The sequence below is a fragment of the Thamnophis sirtalis genome, unplaced genomic scaffold, assembly GCF_051295495.1.
Source record: "Thamnophis sirtalis isolate CommonGarterSnake01/CBP01778 unplaced genomic scaffold, rThaSir2_p1.2 scaffold_6, whole genome shotgun sequence".
In the NCBI taxonomy this organism is placed as follows: Eukaryota; Metazoa; Chordata; class Lepidosauria; order Squamata; family Natricidae; genus Thamnophis; species Thamnophis sirtalis.
In genome coordinates this window covers 91,309,204-91,324,416 of record NW_028261386.1, presented here as the reverse complement: position 1 = coordinate 91,324,416, position 15,213 = coordinate 91,309,204, and the positions used below count along the sequence as shown (strand labels likewise).

Here is a 15,213-nt window from a genome sequence, read left to right as displayed (position 1 = left end):
TGCATAATTGTACACAAATAAATTTAACAAATAAATAAATAAATAAATACACTTAGCTTGCCTGTAAGACAAGCCAGTATGGATATTTCCATAATATAAATGAGTGGGTGAAACTGGGAATTTGCAGTGGTAATACATTCTAATTCTTGCAATACTCTAGTTGTATGCTAAGCAACATGTTTCAACTAATGTCTTGAAACTTGTTTCTCTCCCTCTTCCCCCTCCCCCAACTCTTTATTTTTTTCACTTTGTTAAGTTTCAGAACTCCGGCTATCAAAAGATCAATATTGGAGAGTTCTCCTAGAACACCAACTCCATTTAAAAATGCAATTGCAGCTCAAGAATTAAAATACGGACCCCTAAAAATGCTGGTAAGGAAAAAAGGGCACTAATTTAATGACCAGCCAAACCTTTGTTAACAGCCATATGGCCAGAAGTCAGAAAAATATAACAAGCAGAAGTGAAAATATCTAAAGATAAAAAGAAATGGCATTAATTCAAAAGTTCAGACCTAGGGAAAGGCAGATAGCGTTCATTGTGGTGAACTCAGAAAGATATACAATATGCAACCAATGGCCTGCAGAAGAACTGATAAACAGAAGTCATGCTGTCTTACCCTGAAGTTTCTTCAGGATAGGATTTATTTATTTATTTAAGTCATTGGGGCTTCTTTGTAGAGAGAGCAATGAAAAGCATACACACTGATGAAAGAAATATTTTTGTAGTACCTGAACAGACAGGAGAAGGCATGTTTGCATCCAGCCTGACCAAAGTGAAGGCCTGTCAGAATTTCAGAAGTGATAAAAAAGAAATAGGAAGCTAGTGGGTGATTTAATGAGGTTTCTTGGGAAGCTCCAGCAGGACATAATCTTTGGGAATGGAGGAACATGACTGCACTTGGATATAACAAGCCAAGAACTGCATGCCGAAAGTTAGTAGGATCAAATTGGATTTAATTTAATTTGCACCTATAGTGATTGAAATATAGATAATACCATTTATTTTCCTCAGGTCACATTAAATTTTTGTGGCAATTTTGGGAAGCAATCCAGGAGCCCAACATCAAACTACACAAACCTCTGGGTTTTTAGCTCTATTATAAGGCATTTTTTGCTGTTCATGTACATTTCCCTCTCTCCCTTTCAGCCTCAAACACCAACTCACCTGGTAGATGACTTGCAAGATGTCATTAAACAGGAGTCTGATGAATCTGGTATTGTATCCAGCCTATGTGAAAATGATTCCCCTTTGCTGAAGAAAATCAAACAAGAGGCAAGTTTAACCATATTTACTTAAGGTTACACTAAGCTCTGTTCAGTTTGCCAACAAATGCTTCTAAATCACTTTAGGAACTGTGTCAGAAAATCAACTTTGGCAGGTTACTTTCAGAAAAGAACTTGCTATTCCAATTTACATTTTTGAGAAACTAATCAGAATATTCAGAAATGGTTCTAAACTTTGGTTATATAAAACTACACATGACATTGCCAATAGGAAGTCCAATAAGATTTAATAGTTCTCTAAATATAGTACAGTACTGCTATTTCTGACTTCCAATTTCATGAAATTCCACCATGCAGGTAGTGAAGAATATTTTACTACTGCTTATTTTACTCTATATATTAAGATTAGATTATTTTGGATATCAGTAGTAGAGTAATAATTTGCATTTAACAAAACATGTCCAGGTTTATAATCCAGTCAGTGAAAAGACATCTTTCAACTTAGTATGCAATCTTTAGTAGAAAAGAAATGCCTTTGAAATCTGGCTAAATTCATGTTATATCAATCAAATAAGAGCAAGTTTAAATCTGTTTAAAGTGAACAGGTCCTGAGTGATGGAGTTCATTGTTAGAGGTGTGTATGACACAGGAAATCCATTTATTTCAAGATTGGAACAGATCTGCTCCATTCAAAATGCTCTCATAAGGATTTGAATTGGCTTTTTCCTTTGGAATAATTGATCACTTGAATGTTCTGTGTTTCTTCCTAACAAAACTCAAAAATATTTTAATTATTCCGGTTCTAGTAACTGATTACAAGCTGTTAGTTCCTTACTTTTCACTTTAGGGCAAGAAGAGTAAGTGGGTTGGTAGTCATATTGACTGATGTTTATATCCTAACTGTTGAAAAATTAGCCAAGGACAAGGTTTTTAAATATTGAAAATATTAACATAAAATGCTTAGAGACAATAGGAATGCAGTTTATCAACTGAGAAATCTATTTTGATTAGCACCCACCCATTTTTGCCCCATTCAGCAGAAAGAAATCTTTTCAATTTCTTAAAACAAACTGTATGGGTCACTCAGCCAACAGATTGTGGCACAAAAAGAGCAGCTAGATTATTTAATATTGTTTTTAATTAGTATGTTTCCTTGAGAGATTTTCCTGAGGTTTTGACCTTATTATTTTATTTTTTTGACCTTTTATTGTAAATCTTTTTTCTTTCTTTCTTTTACAGTTAGTTTGTCAGCCAAGAGCAAACTCAGTAAAAGCAACGGTGTCTTTTCCTGATGTTTTTGTTTGCATAGAGGGGTGTCTAGTGACTGCCAGGTGGAAAAGAAAGGTTGCTAGTGCTTTTGAGTTGCACGAATAATAACCACAGTAACATTAAAACAAGTTCTAAAAGCGTGCATGTGCATGGCAAATTTGAGCAATGCAGTATTGCACCAGTAGTATTTACATTTAAATAGCTTCTGTAGCATTAATAGTACCTCTTCTGGGAAGCAAAGCCATGCACACAAACATGCACTTTTGCATTATCTACACCAGTGCGGGGACCCACCAGTGCATTCAGATGAAAACTCAAACATCACCTTTTTGAAAAGCAATGATTTGCCAGGCATCTCCAATAGTCTTCTACCTGTGTTTCATTGTTTCTTTCCAACACTTCACTCCTGTATTACTCCACATAGGCTAAAGAAGTAGCAGCAAGGACATAATGGGTTCCTGCTGCTTTGTTGGTTAAAAGGTGGAAAAGATTTGAAGAAAGCAGCCTAATCATAATTCATCAAACAGCCCAGTCCAAACACTCTAAATGCTTTTATGTTGGAACAAAACAGTGTGTTTTCTTTCACATTCAGAACACCAAAAACAGCTGTTTCAGACTCAAGACACTTTGCTTATCTCTGTTGCGTAGAGCAACTCAGTACATTGTATGCTGACTGAATTAGGTTTGGTGCCAAAGCTTATGTCAAAACGCACTTTCTGTTAAGCAAGACAGAATGTGTCAGTCAACTCTATTTTGATATGGCTTTTGTTCCTGCCTGCAGGTGGATTCTCCATCAGGGAAAGCAGAAAACTTCCTTTGCTCAAATAGCTGGGGAGGCGAAGGGCTAAACGCACAGCTTTTCCCATATGCATCATCAGCAGAAGATGTGCCTGTATGTATTAATGCCCTATATCTCAACATCTTGGGCTAGGGTGTTTTTGTTGTGGTTTTTGTTTGTGCAACCATGATTGGTCCGAGGCCAAAAGAAGAAAAGAATACCCCATATCTGGGAACTCCTCCTAAAAAATTTTTTTTTCCTTTTCCCTACTACCCTGTTTCCCAAAAAATAAGACTTCCCCAGATAATAAGCCCAATCGGGCTTTTAAGCGCATGCGTGAAAATAAGCCTTCCCCAAAAATATTGCAACACAGCAGCAGCCATGAGGTGACCACGCTCGCCGTTTTCTGCACATCAACAATTATAAGACCTCCCCAAAAATAAGACCAATTGCTTATTTCGGGGAAACATGTTAGTTTACTCATAGTTGTTACCCTTCTCAGTAGCTACTTCAGGATGATTTACTTCTCTGCTTAACTGCCAGCTTTTGGTCCTGCATTATTTAGTAGCCACATTGTTAATGTGACTTCGTTTGATTGAATAACATCAGCATAATGTCAATTCAGATATTTGCTTGAAGTTCTTTAAAAAGTTCTTTCACATAAATATTGTGACAATTTAGAGGACTGAGCAGATAGTCCTTGGATTATGACCATTTGTTCACTGACTGTTCAGAGTTACAACAGCACTGAACAAGGGGGACTTAGAACCCAGTCTGCAAAGTTGCAGCCATCACAGTATCCCCATAGTCACATGACCCCACGAGCACTTGGTAACCAGTTCACACTGATCACCCTTTGTGACCTTCCCTGCTACTGTAGCTTCCCACAAGCTTGGTCAGTGGGGAAGCCAGTGGGAGATTTCAAGTTGTTGCTTTATCGCCCATCTCCTCATAATCTATAGCATGGGTGTCAAACTTGCTACATCATGTTGCTGCCACATGATGCTTTGCATCGTTTTTCCCATTTGTGGAGCTGGGGTGGCATGGCCTGCATCCAGCCCATGGGCCACCAGTTTGACACCCCTGATCTATTGCACCCACCCATGCTTTATAATACCTGGTAAGCTTTTGCCAGCCAGCTGGCTTACATGGAACTCCCATCTGTTCCCTTTATGGTCATGTGAGTTCGTTCCTTGATTACCTGTGCAGTTTTGAGGTTACAACTACCAGGATTGTCATCCCTAAGCAATGCAATCATTTGACATCATGTTTTATGATTGCATTGCTTGATGCTGAGAATTCTGGTCCTGCGTGCCATCATAACTCAAGAACTACCTGTATGTAGTACTGTCCCTTAAAAAAAATGTCTTTTAAAGTCCTTCTAATTTTATCTGCTATCTGCTTTATGTTTTCAGAGTATTCCAATATTTGAGTACTCCAAAATTCCAAATATTCTTTAAGTGCAATGTGATAAGATGGAAAGGAGGGTGGAGAGAGAGAACCAAACAGTCTTATATCATTATATCATAAGTAATCCATTCAGTGTATATCATTCTTACACTGTTAAGTGGGTCTTTTCTTCCAGAATCTGCTGACCAGTTCACATTTAAAGATGCCTACACCAGAAGAAGACGACAACAATCATAAATTATTCACATTTCATAGAACTAGATCATCAAGTAGCCCACTTCAGGTAAAAATTTTCATTTTGTAAAATTCCATAGATAACCCTTGAACTTACTTCCAAATAGAGAAATAATTCTTTCAATTCAGAGAATACTTTCTTTGTAAAACTTGAAGATCTCATTTTATTGTATAAATGGAAAATATTGTAGATGTGTTTGAATAAGAATTGAACACAAACCTAATTAGCTATTGAATCCAGTATCCAGTAGAATAGTTCAGGAACAAGAAGCTCTTGGGAAAACATAACTGAACCTGTTGACTTTTCCTGACAATAGTGGGAAAGTGGCATTCTTTTCTTCTCCAGTCTTGGGGGTGGGGGAATGAGTTGGGGTGCCCTGTTGAAGTGTAAAGGAAAAGGAAGCCAAGAAACATTGGCATTTTTTGACTTCCCATTTCTGGTGTCCTTGTTTTTGTAACAGTAAAATATGAACTTCCTCAGATCAGGTTACTTTCAAACAGATAACCACATTTGAACTCAATTTGAAGTCTGAGTTTTGAGTTGAATGGAAGAGTAGCAAACACTGCAGGATTGCCTTTTTGAGTGATAGAACTCAGACTTGTTATGAACGGGAATGAGAACCTAATACAGTACCAGACATCTTCAGGTAGACTTGAAATGTTCTCTCTACAGAACCACATTGGTAGTCTGCATGGAAACAGCGTTGCAGCAGCCCTCCCCTCGCTCCTCGAGTCGGTAGCCGAGCTAGCAATTGAGTTCCCCAGACTTATGGTCCTGGGGGATTTCAATTTGCCTTCGCTCGGTGAACACTCTGATGGGGCGCAGGAGTTCATGGCTTCCATGACAGCCATGGGCTTGACCCAAATAATTCGGGGCCCAACCCACTCAGCGGGTCACACGCTCGACCTCGTATTCCTCTCGGAGCAGTGGACTTGTGATCTTGGTCTGAGGGGTAATGAGATCATACCCCTGTCGTGGTCAGACCACTGCCTACTGAGGCTTGACTTTCGGAGACCAAACCCCCACTGTAGGGGGGAGGAACCGACCAGGTGGTTCCGCCCCAGGCGACTTATGGACCCTTTGAGGTTCCAGACGGAGCTTGGGGTTATTCCTGATACCCTCGCCCACAGTCCGGTGGAGACTCTGGTCGCTGCCTGGAACTCAGCAGCGACGGAGTCTCTTGACTGGATTGCACCACTATGGCCGCTCCGAGGCAGCGGATTCCGGAGGCCTCCTTGGTTCACCGAGGAGCTCCGGGAGAGGAAGCGCCGGAAGCGACGCCTAGAGCACCTATGGAGGTCCAACAAGTCCGAATCGAACCGAGCACTTTTGACATCTTGCATCAAGGAGTACAAGGTGGCGCAGTGGTTAAATGCAGCACTGCAGGCTACTGCTAGATCAGCAGTTCAGCGGTTCAAATCTCACCGGCTCAGGGTTGACTCAGCCTTCCATCCTTCCGAGGTGGGTAAAATGAGGACCCAGATTGTTGGGGGCAATATGCTGACTCTCTGTAAACCGCTTAGAGAGGGCTGAAAGCCCTATGAAGCGGTATATAAGTCTACTGCTATTGCTATTGCTATCAGGGCAATTAGGACGGCAAAAAGATCTTACATTGCCACCTTGATTGCGTCCGCTGAGTCCCGCCCAGCCGCCCTGTTTAGGATAACCCGCTCCCTCCTAAATAGGAGGGAGACGGGGGACCCCTTGCAGGGTAGAGCTGAGGAATACGTCCAGTTCTTAGCGGACAAAGTTGCTCGGTTTCGGTCGGACTTGGACTCCAACTTTGCAGATCCAGCCGAGGCACAGGGGGATAATCTGGAACACCATCGCTGGGTGTTGCCCCTGGGGATGTGGACAAGGCCATGAGAGCTGTGAGTGCCTCCACCTGTGTACTGGACCCGTGCCCCTCCTGGCTGGTTGTTAACAGCAGGGAGGTGACACGGGGCTGGATCCAGGCGGTTGTTACCGCCTCCCTTCGGGAGGGGGTCTTTCCCTCCGCACTTAAAGCGGCGGTGGTGAGACCCCTCCTGAAGAAACCATCTCTGGATCCAGCCGTTCTTAACAATTACCGTCCAGTCTCCAACCTCCCCTTTGTGGGGAAGGTTGTTGAGAAGGTGGTGGCCTACCAGCTCCAGCGGTCCTTGGAGGAAGCTAGCTATCTCGACCCCTTCCAGTCCGGCTTCAGGTCTGGTTACAGCACAGAAACCGCTTTGGTCGCTTTGACCGATGATCTCTGGAGAGCCAGAGATGGAGGCCACGCCTCCATCCTGGTTCTCCTTGACCTCTCAGCGGCTTTCGATACCATCGACAATGGTATCCTTCTGCGACGACTGCGGGAGGTGGGGGTGGGAGGCACTGTTTTGCAGTGGTTCTCCTCCTACCTCTCGGACAGGTCGCAGTCGGTGTTAGTTGGAGGGCAGAGATCGACCCCTAGGCCCCTAACATATGGGGTGCCGCAGGGTTCGGTCTTATCCCCCCTACTTTTCAACATCTACATGAAACCGCTGGGGGAGATCATTCGGCGGCATGGGATAAGATACCATCAATATGCGGACGATACCCAGCTGTATCTGTCCGCCCCATGCCAACTCAATGAAGCGGTGGACGTGATGAACCGGGGCCTTGAAGCTGTTAGGGACTGGATGAGGGCTAACAAGCTTGTGCTCAACCCGGATAAGACCAAGTGGCTGTTGTGTTTCCCTCCCACTAACTTGGTTAGTGTTCCATCTCTCAGGCTGGGGGTCAAACATTACACCCCTCAGACAGGGTTCGCAACCTGGGAGTCCTCCTGGACCCACAGCTGACCTTTGACCACCACTTATCAGCTGTGACCAGGGGGGCATTTGCACAGGTTTGCCTGGTGCACCAGTTGCGACCCTACCTGAACCGGGAGGCTCTCACAACAGTCACTCGTGCCCTTGTGACCTCTAGGCTGGAATACTGCAACGTGCTCTACATGGGGCTGCCCTTGAGGAGCATCCGGCGACTTCAGCTAGTCCAGAATGCGGCCGCGCGAGCGATTGTGGGTGCACCTCGGTACACCCACATAACACCTATCCTCCGCGAGCTGCGCTGGCTACCTCTCGATCTCCGGGTGCGCTTCAAGGTGCTACTTACCACCCATAAAGCCCTTCATGGTAGTGGATCTGGATACTTGAGAGACCGCCTTCTGCCAATTACCTCCTCGCGACCCATTAGATCTCATAGATTAGGCCTCCTCCGAGTTCCATCTGCCAGTCAGTGTCGACTGGCAACTACGCGGAGGAGAGCCTTCTCGGTAGTAGCTCCGACCCTTTGGAACCATCTCCCCATGGAGATTCGTACCCTCACCACCCTCCAGACCTTCCGCACAGCCCTTAAAACCTGGCTATCCCGTCAGGCCTGGGGTTAAGGAATGTAACTCACCCCCACCCGAATGGTATGAATGTTGTGCTTTATTTTTAATTCTGTATTGCTTTTATGTACTATTGTTTGTATCCCCCTCCCCATGAGTTGTGAGCCGCCCTGAGTCCCCCCAGGGAAAAGGGCGGCCTATAAATAAATTTTCAAATACTCAAATACTCAAAATACTCAAATACCGAGCCAACTGGATCAGTGCTCTGACTTTTTAAATTACGCTTCCAGTAGAAAACTGATGTAAAAACCTTTGCAGTACAATCCTGTGGATGTCCACTCACAATGAATAATTTTCAATTCAGCAAGGTTATTCCTGAATAGTTGGATATACATTGCACTTTTTATAATGATAAGAAAAAACCTGGGAGATAAAACGAAAGATCTGTGTCTAGTTTACTATCGAATTTCTCACTGCAGTCTGCTAGATACCTACAGGAAGCCTGGAAGCAGAACATAATGATAAGAAACAACTCTCATTGTTCAGTAGAATCTGGAATAACTGCTGTAGACAAGATTAGATTCACATGCTTCATTTTTGTTCCAACATAAAATGGCCATAAAATGATGAAAATTTACTGAATTTCACCTATCGAGGAAGGGATAATGCTTGAAAGTGTCTCGTAGGCATAACACATGGAAATTTGCCTCCGGCTTTGCTATTTGCAAATATAAATTAGACAACAATTACTGCTATGTTGGCCAAGTTCATGAGAATTTATTCTTAATCACTTCTACAGAGCTTGAGCCAACAGAATATGTAGACTATTTTATTACTGCTATATGTAAATAAGTACATTAGAAACAATTATTCCCTAAGTAAATGAAACAGAAAATGGCTTGTTACCTTAACTTAAAGTTGGCATTAGATTGTCCTTTTTTTAGTGTGAAGTCACAAATGGGAAATAAATGGGCCTTTTCCTATTCCAGTTCTTGGGTAGCCAGAGATTTTTAGACTGTAAATCTGTGTTTGTGTGCAGTTGTTTAAATCATTGAATGTGGGAACTCAGATGGTGTACTTCCTGATCCATTTCCCCGTTCTAATCAGGAGATAGAAGGTGTTAAGTAGTCCATCCAATGACTTGGTGGGCTGGATCACAAAAAGGGAAAATATGTTTGTACATTATGTTTCCTCTCTTTGTTAATCTAAAAAGATGGTGATCTTTTGAGAGCTCTATGGAAATGTATACAGAAGCTAAATTTCCTACCTTCCACAACTGTTCCAGGCATTTGGGCACAATCCATTTCTGGATTGGCTTGCCAGCTTTCACTATATTTATTCCTCCTTTGATCATTTTTCCTCAGAATGATCTCTGATGAATACCACTTTATAATGCCTTGGTAAGGCCACACTTGGAATACTGCATCCAGTTGTGGTTGCCACGATGTAAAAAAGATGTGGAGACTCTAGAAAGAGTGCAAAGAAGAGCAACAAAGATGATTAAGAGACTGGAGGCTAAAACATGTAAAGAATCGTTGCTAGAACTGGGTATGTCTAGTTTAATGAAAAGAAGGACTTGGGGTGACATAGCAGTGTTCCAATATCTCAGGGGCTGCCACAAAGAAGAGGGAGTCAACCTATTCTCCAAAGCACCTGAGGGCAGGACACGAAGCAATGGGTGCAAACTAATCAAGGAGAGAAGCAACTTAGAACTGAGGAGAAATTTCCTGACAGTTAGAACAATTAATCACTTGCCTTCAGAAGTTGTAAATGCCCTAACACTGGAAGTTTTTAAGAAGAGATTGGATAACCATTTGTCTGAAGGTAGTATAGAGTTTCCTGCCTAAGCAAGAGATTGGACTACAAGATCCCTTCCAACTCTGTTATTCTATACTATTCTGTTCTATGTCAATACACAACCATTTTGATGTGGTATTTCTTTCAAGAAGCGAAGTAGCAAAAGAAATGTTATGAGGCTCCTCAACATGTTCTAATCTCATGCAGTGAAAGTGCTTTAGCAGTTGTCTCTGTTGTTTATGGAAACTTAATAATTCAGATGTAGAAGTGGGATAGACGGGTGGGATTTTGTTTGAAATAAACTTTTCATATAAGTGTTGCTTGAAGATAATATTTTTCTGCAGAAGCACAATAATTCAGCAAAACCCACCTTAGGGGCTTTGGAGGTCATAATAATTTTTAAATGACTGCATAGAGAGATAAAGAAGAGCTGCCACTATCAGAGGAGAAAATATATTAAACTTAGACTAATTGATTGAAAAGTGTTGACTTCACTGGGCTTGGACAGCTAGAGAATTCAATCGTTCATTTTATTTCTCTTGAATATTAAGAAAGACATTTACATTGAATGTGCAAAATCATTTCTATATATCAGGCTACATTTTCAATATACATAAGTGAATGAATAGACATTCTAATATCTTCTTCCCGCATACATATATATATAATAAATTTGAGGTATATTTTAAAAAACATTTTACTGAAAATATTTGGAGTTCACTAGCATAGGCAAAGGCAGATGAGAGAAGACTGGTTTGACCCAGCCTTGTTTCTTGAATACTTATTTGCGGGAAAATGTAATATGTGAATTTGCCATTGCGTTAAGTAGGTTTAAGAAAGCACCTTTGCACAGTCTTGCCTTTACTGCTATATTTCCCTGGAGGTTCACTTTAACTGGATATCCCAGTTAAACTCTGGAGAGTTTGTTTACTGTTCACTCTTCCCTGAGGCAACAGAAGACACGTTACAGGATAAGTGAAATAATTTTGTTGCCAGAAGAAGGATATGCAGGTAGGATTAATGATGTAACAAAATGAACTAAGAGTGACACAGCTGAAAATATTCCATGGTTTGATGGTAATATGTGAACATAATGTAAACATACAAAAGTTACCTTTGTTATCCATATTTTAACTTTTAAAAAGTGCTAACACAGTGGCTCAGTGGCTAAGATGCGGAGCTTGTCGATCAGAAGGTTGGCAGTTCAGCGGTTTGAATCCCTAATGCCGCGTAATGGAGTGAGCTCCCGTTACTTGTCCCAGCTTCTACCAACTTCTGCCAGTTCGAAAGCGTGTAGAAAATGCAAGTAGAAAAATAGGGACCATTTTGGTGGGAAGGTAACAGCACTCGATGCGCCTTTGGCGTTTAGTCATGCTGGCCACATGACCACTGAGACGTCTTTGGACAGCGCTGACTCTTCGACTTTGAAACAGATATGAGCACTGCCCCCTAGAGCCAGGAACAACTAGCACATATGCTAGTTAAGATTATATTTCCCTCCAGGGAAATATAATCTTAACAGCAAATCTGCTTTGAAAAAAGAAATGTGTTTTGTAAGAGAGGGTAAGAGGATTGCCAACAATCCATGGTCTAATGCAAAACATACAGACTGCCATTGATGGGGCACGACCAAGTTAAAAGTAGCTCCTGTATTGGAAAGAAGGAAATAGAAACATGAGAACCACTGTTGCCTTAATCTGTGTATGGCATTGTCACATGGCAGTTAGTGAAAATTTTGTGGTTTATGGTAAGGCTGTTATTAATGAGGGGCAGTTTTAAGTCAGTGGAACCCTAAACATCTATTAGTAAGCATCATTAAGGAGGAAGCAGTGGGAGAACCCGGATGCTAATATTGACTAACAAAATATTCCTGCAAGGAAACCTTTCCCATTGTGGGAATGCTTCAAGATGGATGGATTACAGTTCCTGGAATTCTTTATCATTTATTCTGGGACTTGAGATATGTAGTACAGGAGGGACCAAGGATGGCTGCTATAGGACTTGATCACAAAAACCTGTCTTCAAACCTGTCTAGAAAATGGGACAGTGTTTAGGCAGCATGTTTTGTTTTTGAGCAATCATCTCAAGAAGACAAGGAGAGGGAACAAAAATAGCAGCATTCAATATAGGCAGCAAAAACTCGTTGGTTTCAATAGTGTCTCCTTGGCTGTGGTGGTCTTTTTCTATTCTCCTGTGAGCAAGTAGGCTCTAGTCATAATTTCAGAGGGTTATGAAGTTTAGTGTCTAGCAAAATCAGATTGTGACTTTTCCTTCCCTTCTTCCTGTAGGATCTAAAACTTTTCTTTTATCCTAATAAGCATCCATGCAATTACTGCACATGTACCTTAGAAAGAAATAGCTTTCTTTCTTCTGGATTACTTTTATTCTGTTTTTCTTTAATATAATTTAATATGATAACTTTTTATTATAAAATGCAGTTAGCAAACTCAACCCATTTAATAAAAAATAAATAGACAAGTTAAATATTAACAGAAGTCAAGAAGGGCTATTACATCCTATTTTTGAAATGAATGTGGATAAAGTATCTAATTATGTGAATAAATAAGTATGAAGTCAATAGCTGAGAATTCCAAGGGCTCATTTGTGAAAACCAACTTTTAAACTTGGCATATCATAACAATTGAAAGTATTCCTAGCTCCTATGAGAGCGACAGGAATATTTTTATATAGAGCTGCATATGGTAACAAATACAATGCATCTGCTTCAGTAGTAGTTCGCACAAAAACATTGGTAAGATTACAAGTGGGATAGCACACACAGCCTAAAGAAGAGCAAGAAAATAAGACCTTCTCCTGTGTGCTGCTCAGGGAATCCAATCATGGGTTAACTTAGCCCTTTAGCCTTGAGACTGAGTATGTAAATTTCTAGACCACGCCTCCTCTGGCTGGACTGTTTCAGTTTCTTTACTCAGTCCAAGCCTACGAGACTTCTTTCAATTCTCTCTTTGACTAATTGACAAACTTCTCAGGATTATTGGATTTGGTAGTAGTAATTCTTCTGTGGATTTCTCTCCATTTTTGGGGTGGAGGCGGCAATTTCTGCCAGCCCGATTCCTCATCATTGCTGCTTCCCCTGTAAGGGATGTCGATTTCTGCAGCTGGAGCGCGAGACGAGCTTGCCGGCTTTGGAAGCGGCTTTGCTGTCTGCCCTCCCTTTATTTCGGCGCGTTGGGACAGTGAGCCTCCCAGCGCCGTTTCTCTCGTGCTGGATAGCACCCGCCTGCAGGCGCAGTCGGATCCTGGGCTGTGGCCTGATGGGGCCACCCCCCCTCCCTCCGCCTACCTCCCTCGTTCTCTCGCCGGAGCGGCTGCCGGGAGGGCAGCATGGATCGGCTGTTGGGTTTTCTCCCTGCCATTTGCGTTTGAATTCCGTGCCTTTACTGCCGGTCGCCATATTTTGGAGCGATTTCACGCATGTGTGGTAATGCCAAGGGATGAGAAGGCAGATTTATTTCGCGCGCTGGAGCCTGCGCACTTCTACCAACTCTCCCTTTTCCCTCACTCGAGGCTGCTGACTCAGGGAGGAGGTCGCTTTGTCTCTGCCTCTGCTTTCACGTGGCGTTTTGGCGGTGGTGCGCAATTTGGATTCCTTTGTTTCAGTGATTGAGCTCTTTCAAATCTCTCATACCATGGCTGATCAATCAGTAGTTAAAGGTACTGTAGAGCCAGTTTCAGAGCCCCGTTCCCCTGGCGAAGGGGGGGCTAGCCCTAGGCCTGGCAGGGCCGCAACCAGGGCCTCCAGTAGTAGGCCTCGAGCCTCATCCGCTGCCCGGGACAAGTTGCATAAGCGCAAAGACAAGGCCAAAGTTCCTCCAAAGGCTTCTGGGGCCCCCATTTGTCCACCTCCGGTTCTGATTCTGCAATGTGTCTCTCCGGTGCGTGTTACTGAGCAGGGTTGGTCTCCTGATATTCAGCTTCCCCAGGCTCCTCTTCCTGAGGCGGGGGTCTTTGGGCCTCGCTCCCCCCCAATTATTTCTGAAGCTAGTGGGGCTTCTCTTCGCTCGCCCCCACGTGCTGGGCCTTCTGCCACATTCACGCCCACAGCTGCAGGCCTCAGTCCTCTGGAGGGCCAGGATTTGGGCCTTCCTACTGATTTATACCTCATGATCTCCGAGGCTATTTCTAAAGGGGTGGATGCAGAGTTAATGCGTAGGTCCCAGGTTCCTAGGCCCGCTGCGGCCCACTCAGGCCTAGCTCCCCAGGCGTTGCAAGGGGATTCTTCTATTCTGCAAACGGATCCTCCTTCGCCTTTACCCTTGGTGTTCAGTGCGGAATCTGCCTTAGTGGAGGAAGGTGAACTCCTGGATAGGGAATTTTCCGATGACGAAGGCCTCCCTAGAGATCAGCCTACTGCCCCTGGGCTATTCAGGCATGCTCTTTTCAAATCCTTACTGTATAAGGCCAAGACCACCACCCACATGGGGGAGGCGGCTTCTAAAGAGAGTACAGCTGTAGGTCTGGATGCCACCGAGCGTCTCTTTGCTGAGCAGGTGGCCTTGCAGGATGTTATTCCATCTCCCAAGCTTTTTCTTGATCTGATCCAGAAGCAGTGGGATCAACCGACTGTAGTTAATCCTCCCGGGACAGGGGATAGGAAGCTATACACGTCTACTCCAGAATTGGAAAGTCTCCTTCAGTTTCCCACTGTGGATGCCCCTATTGCTGCTCTTGCTTCGCCGGCATTAATTCCTTCTGAGATTTCAGAAGGGTTAAAGGCCGAGGATCGCAAGGCCAAGACGGTCATTCGCAAAACTCACCAGGCTGCGGCTTGGGCCTTACGCTCAGCTACTGCAGCTTCCTTTTTTAATAGAACTTCCTTAGTTTGGCTTAAGCAATTGCAGAATAGACTGGACCCGGAGGAAATGCGCCTTCACCAGGATATCACCAAACTGATGGCGGCATTGGAATTTTCTGCGGATGCTACCCTTAGTGCAGCAAAGTTTGCATCCCGGGCCGTAGTTTCTAATGTGGCTTTTCGATGTTTGCTCTGGCTTCGTCATTGGCAGGCTGATGTCAAGTCCAAGTGGCGCCTAGCGTCTACGCCCTTCAAGGGCGGAGCCTTGTTCGGTTCAGTACTGGATCCCATCCTCATTGAGACACGGGATAAACGCAAGGTCCTTCCCTCTACTAGTGCCCGTATCAACAG

General features: G+C 43.3%; 1 protein-coding gene across 5 annotated transcripts in view; it reads left to right on the top strand.

The window, feature by feature from the left end:
- The window catches only part of MYB (MYB proto-oncogene, transcription factor), a 54,369-nt gene that overhangs the window by 24,756 nt on the left and 14,400 nt on the right, over window positions 1-15,213 (top strand). For all 5 annotated transcript variants that reach the window (XM_014072654.2, XM_087718426.1, XM_014072653.2 and 2 more), the window contains 4 exons: window positions 257-371; window positions 1,147-1,272; window positions 3,274-3,384; window positions 4,856-4,963. In XM_014072654.2, the coding sequence (XP_013928129.1) occupies window positions 257-371; window positions 1,147-1,272; window positions 3,274-3,384; window positions 4,856-4,963 (460 nt within the window). The remainder of the gene's footprint in view (window positions 1-256; window positions 372-1,146; window positions 1,273-3,273; window positions 3,385-4,855; window positions 4,964-15,213) is intronic.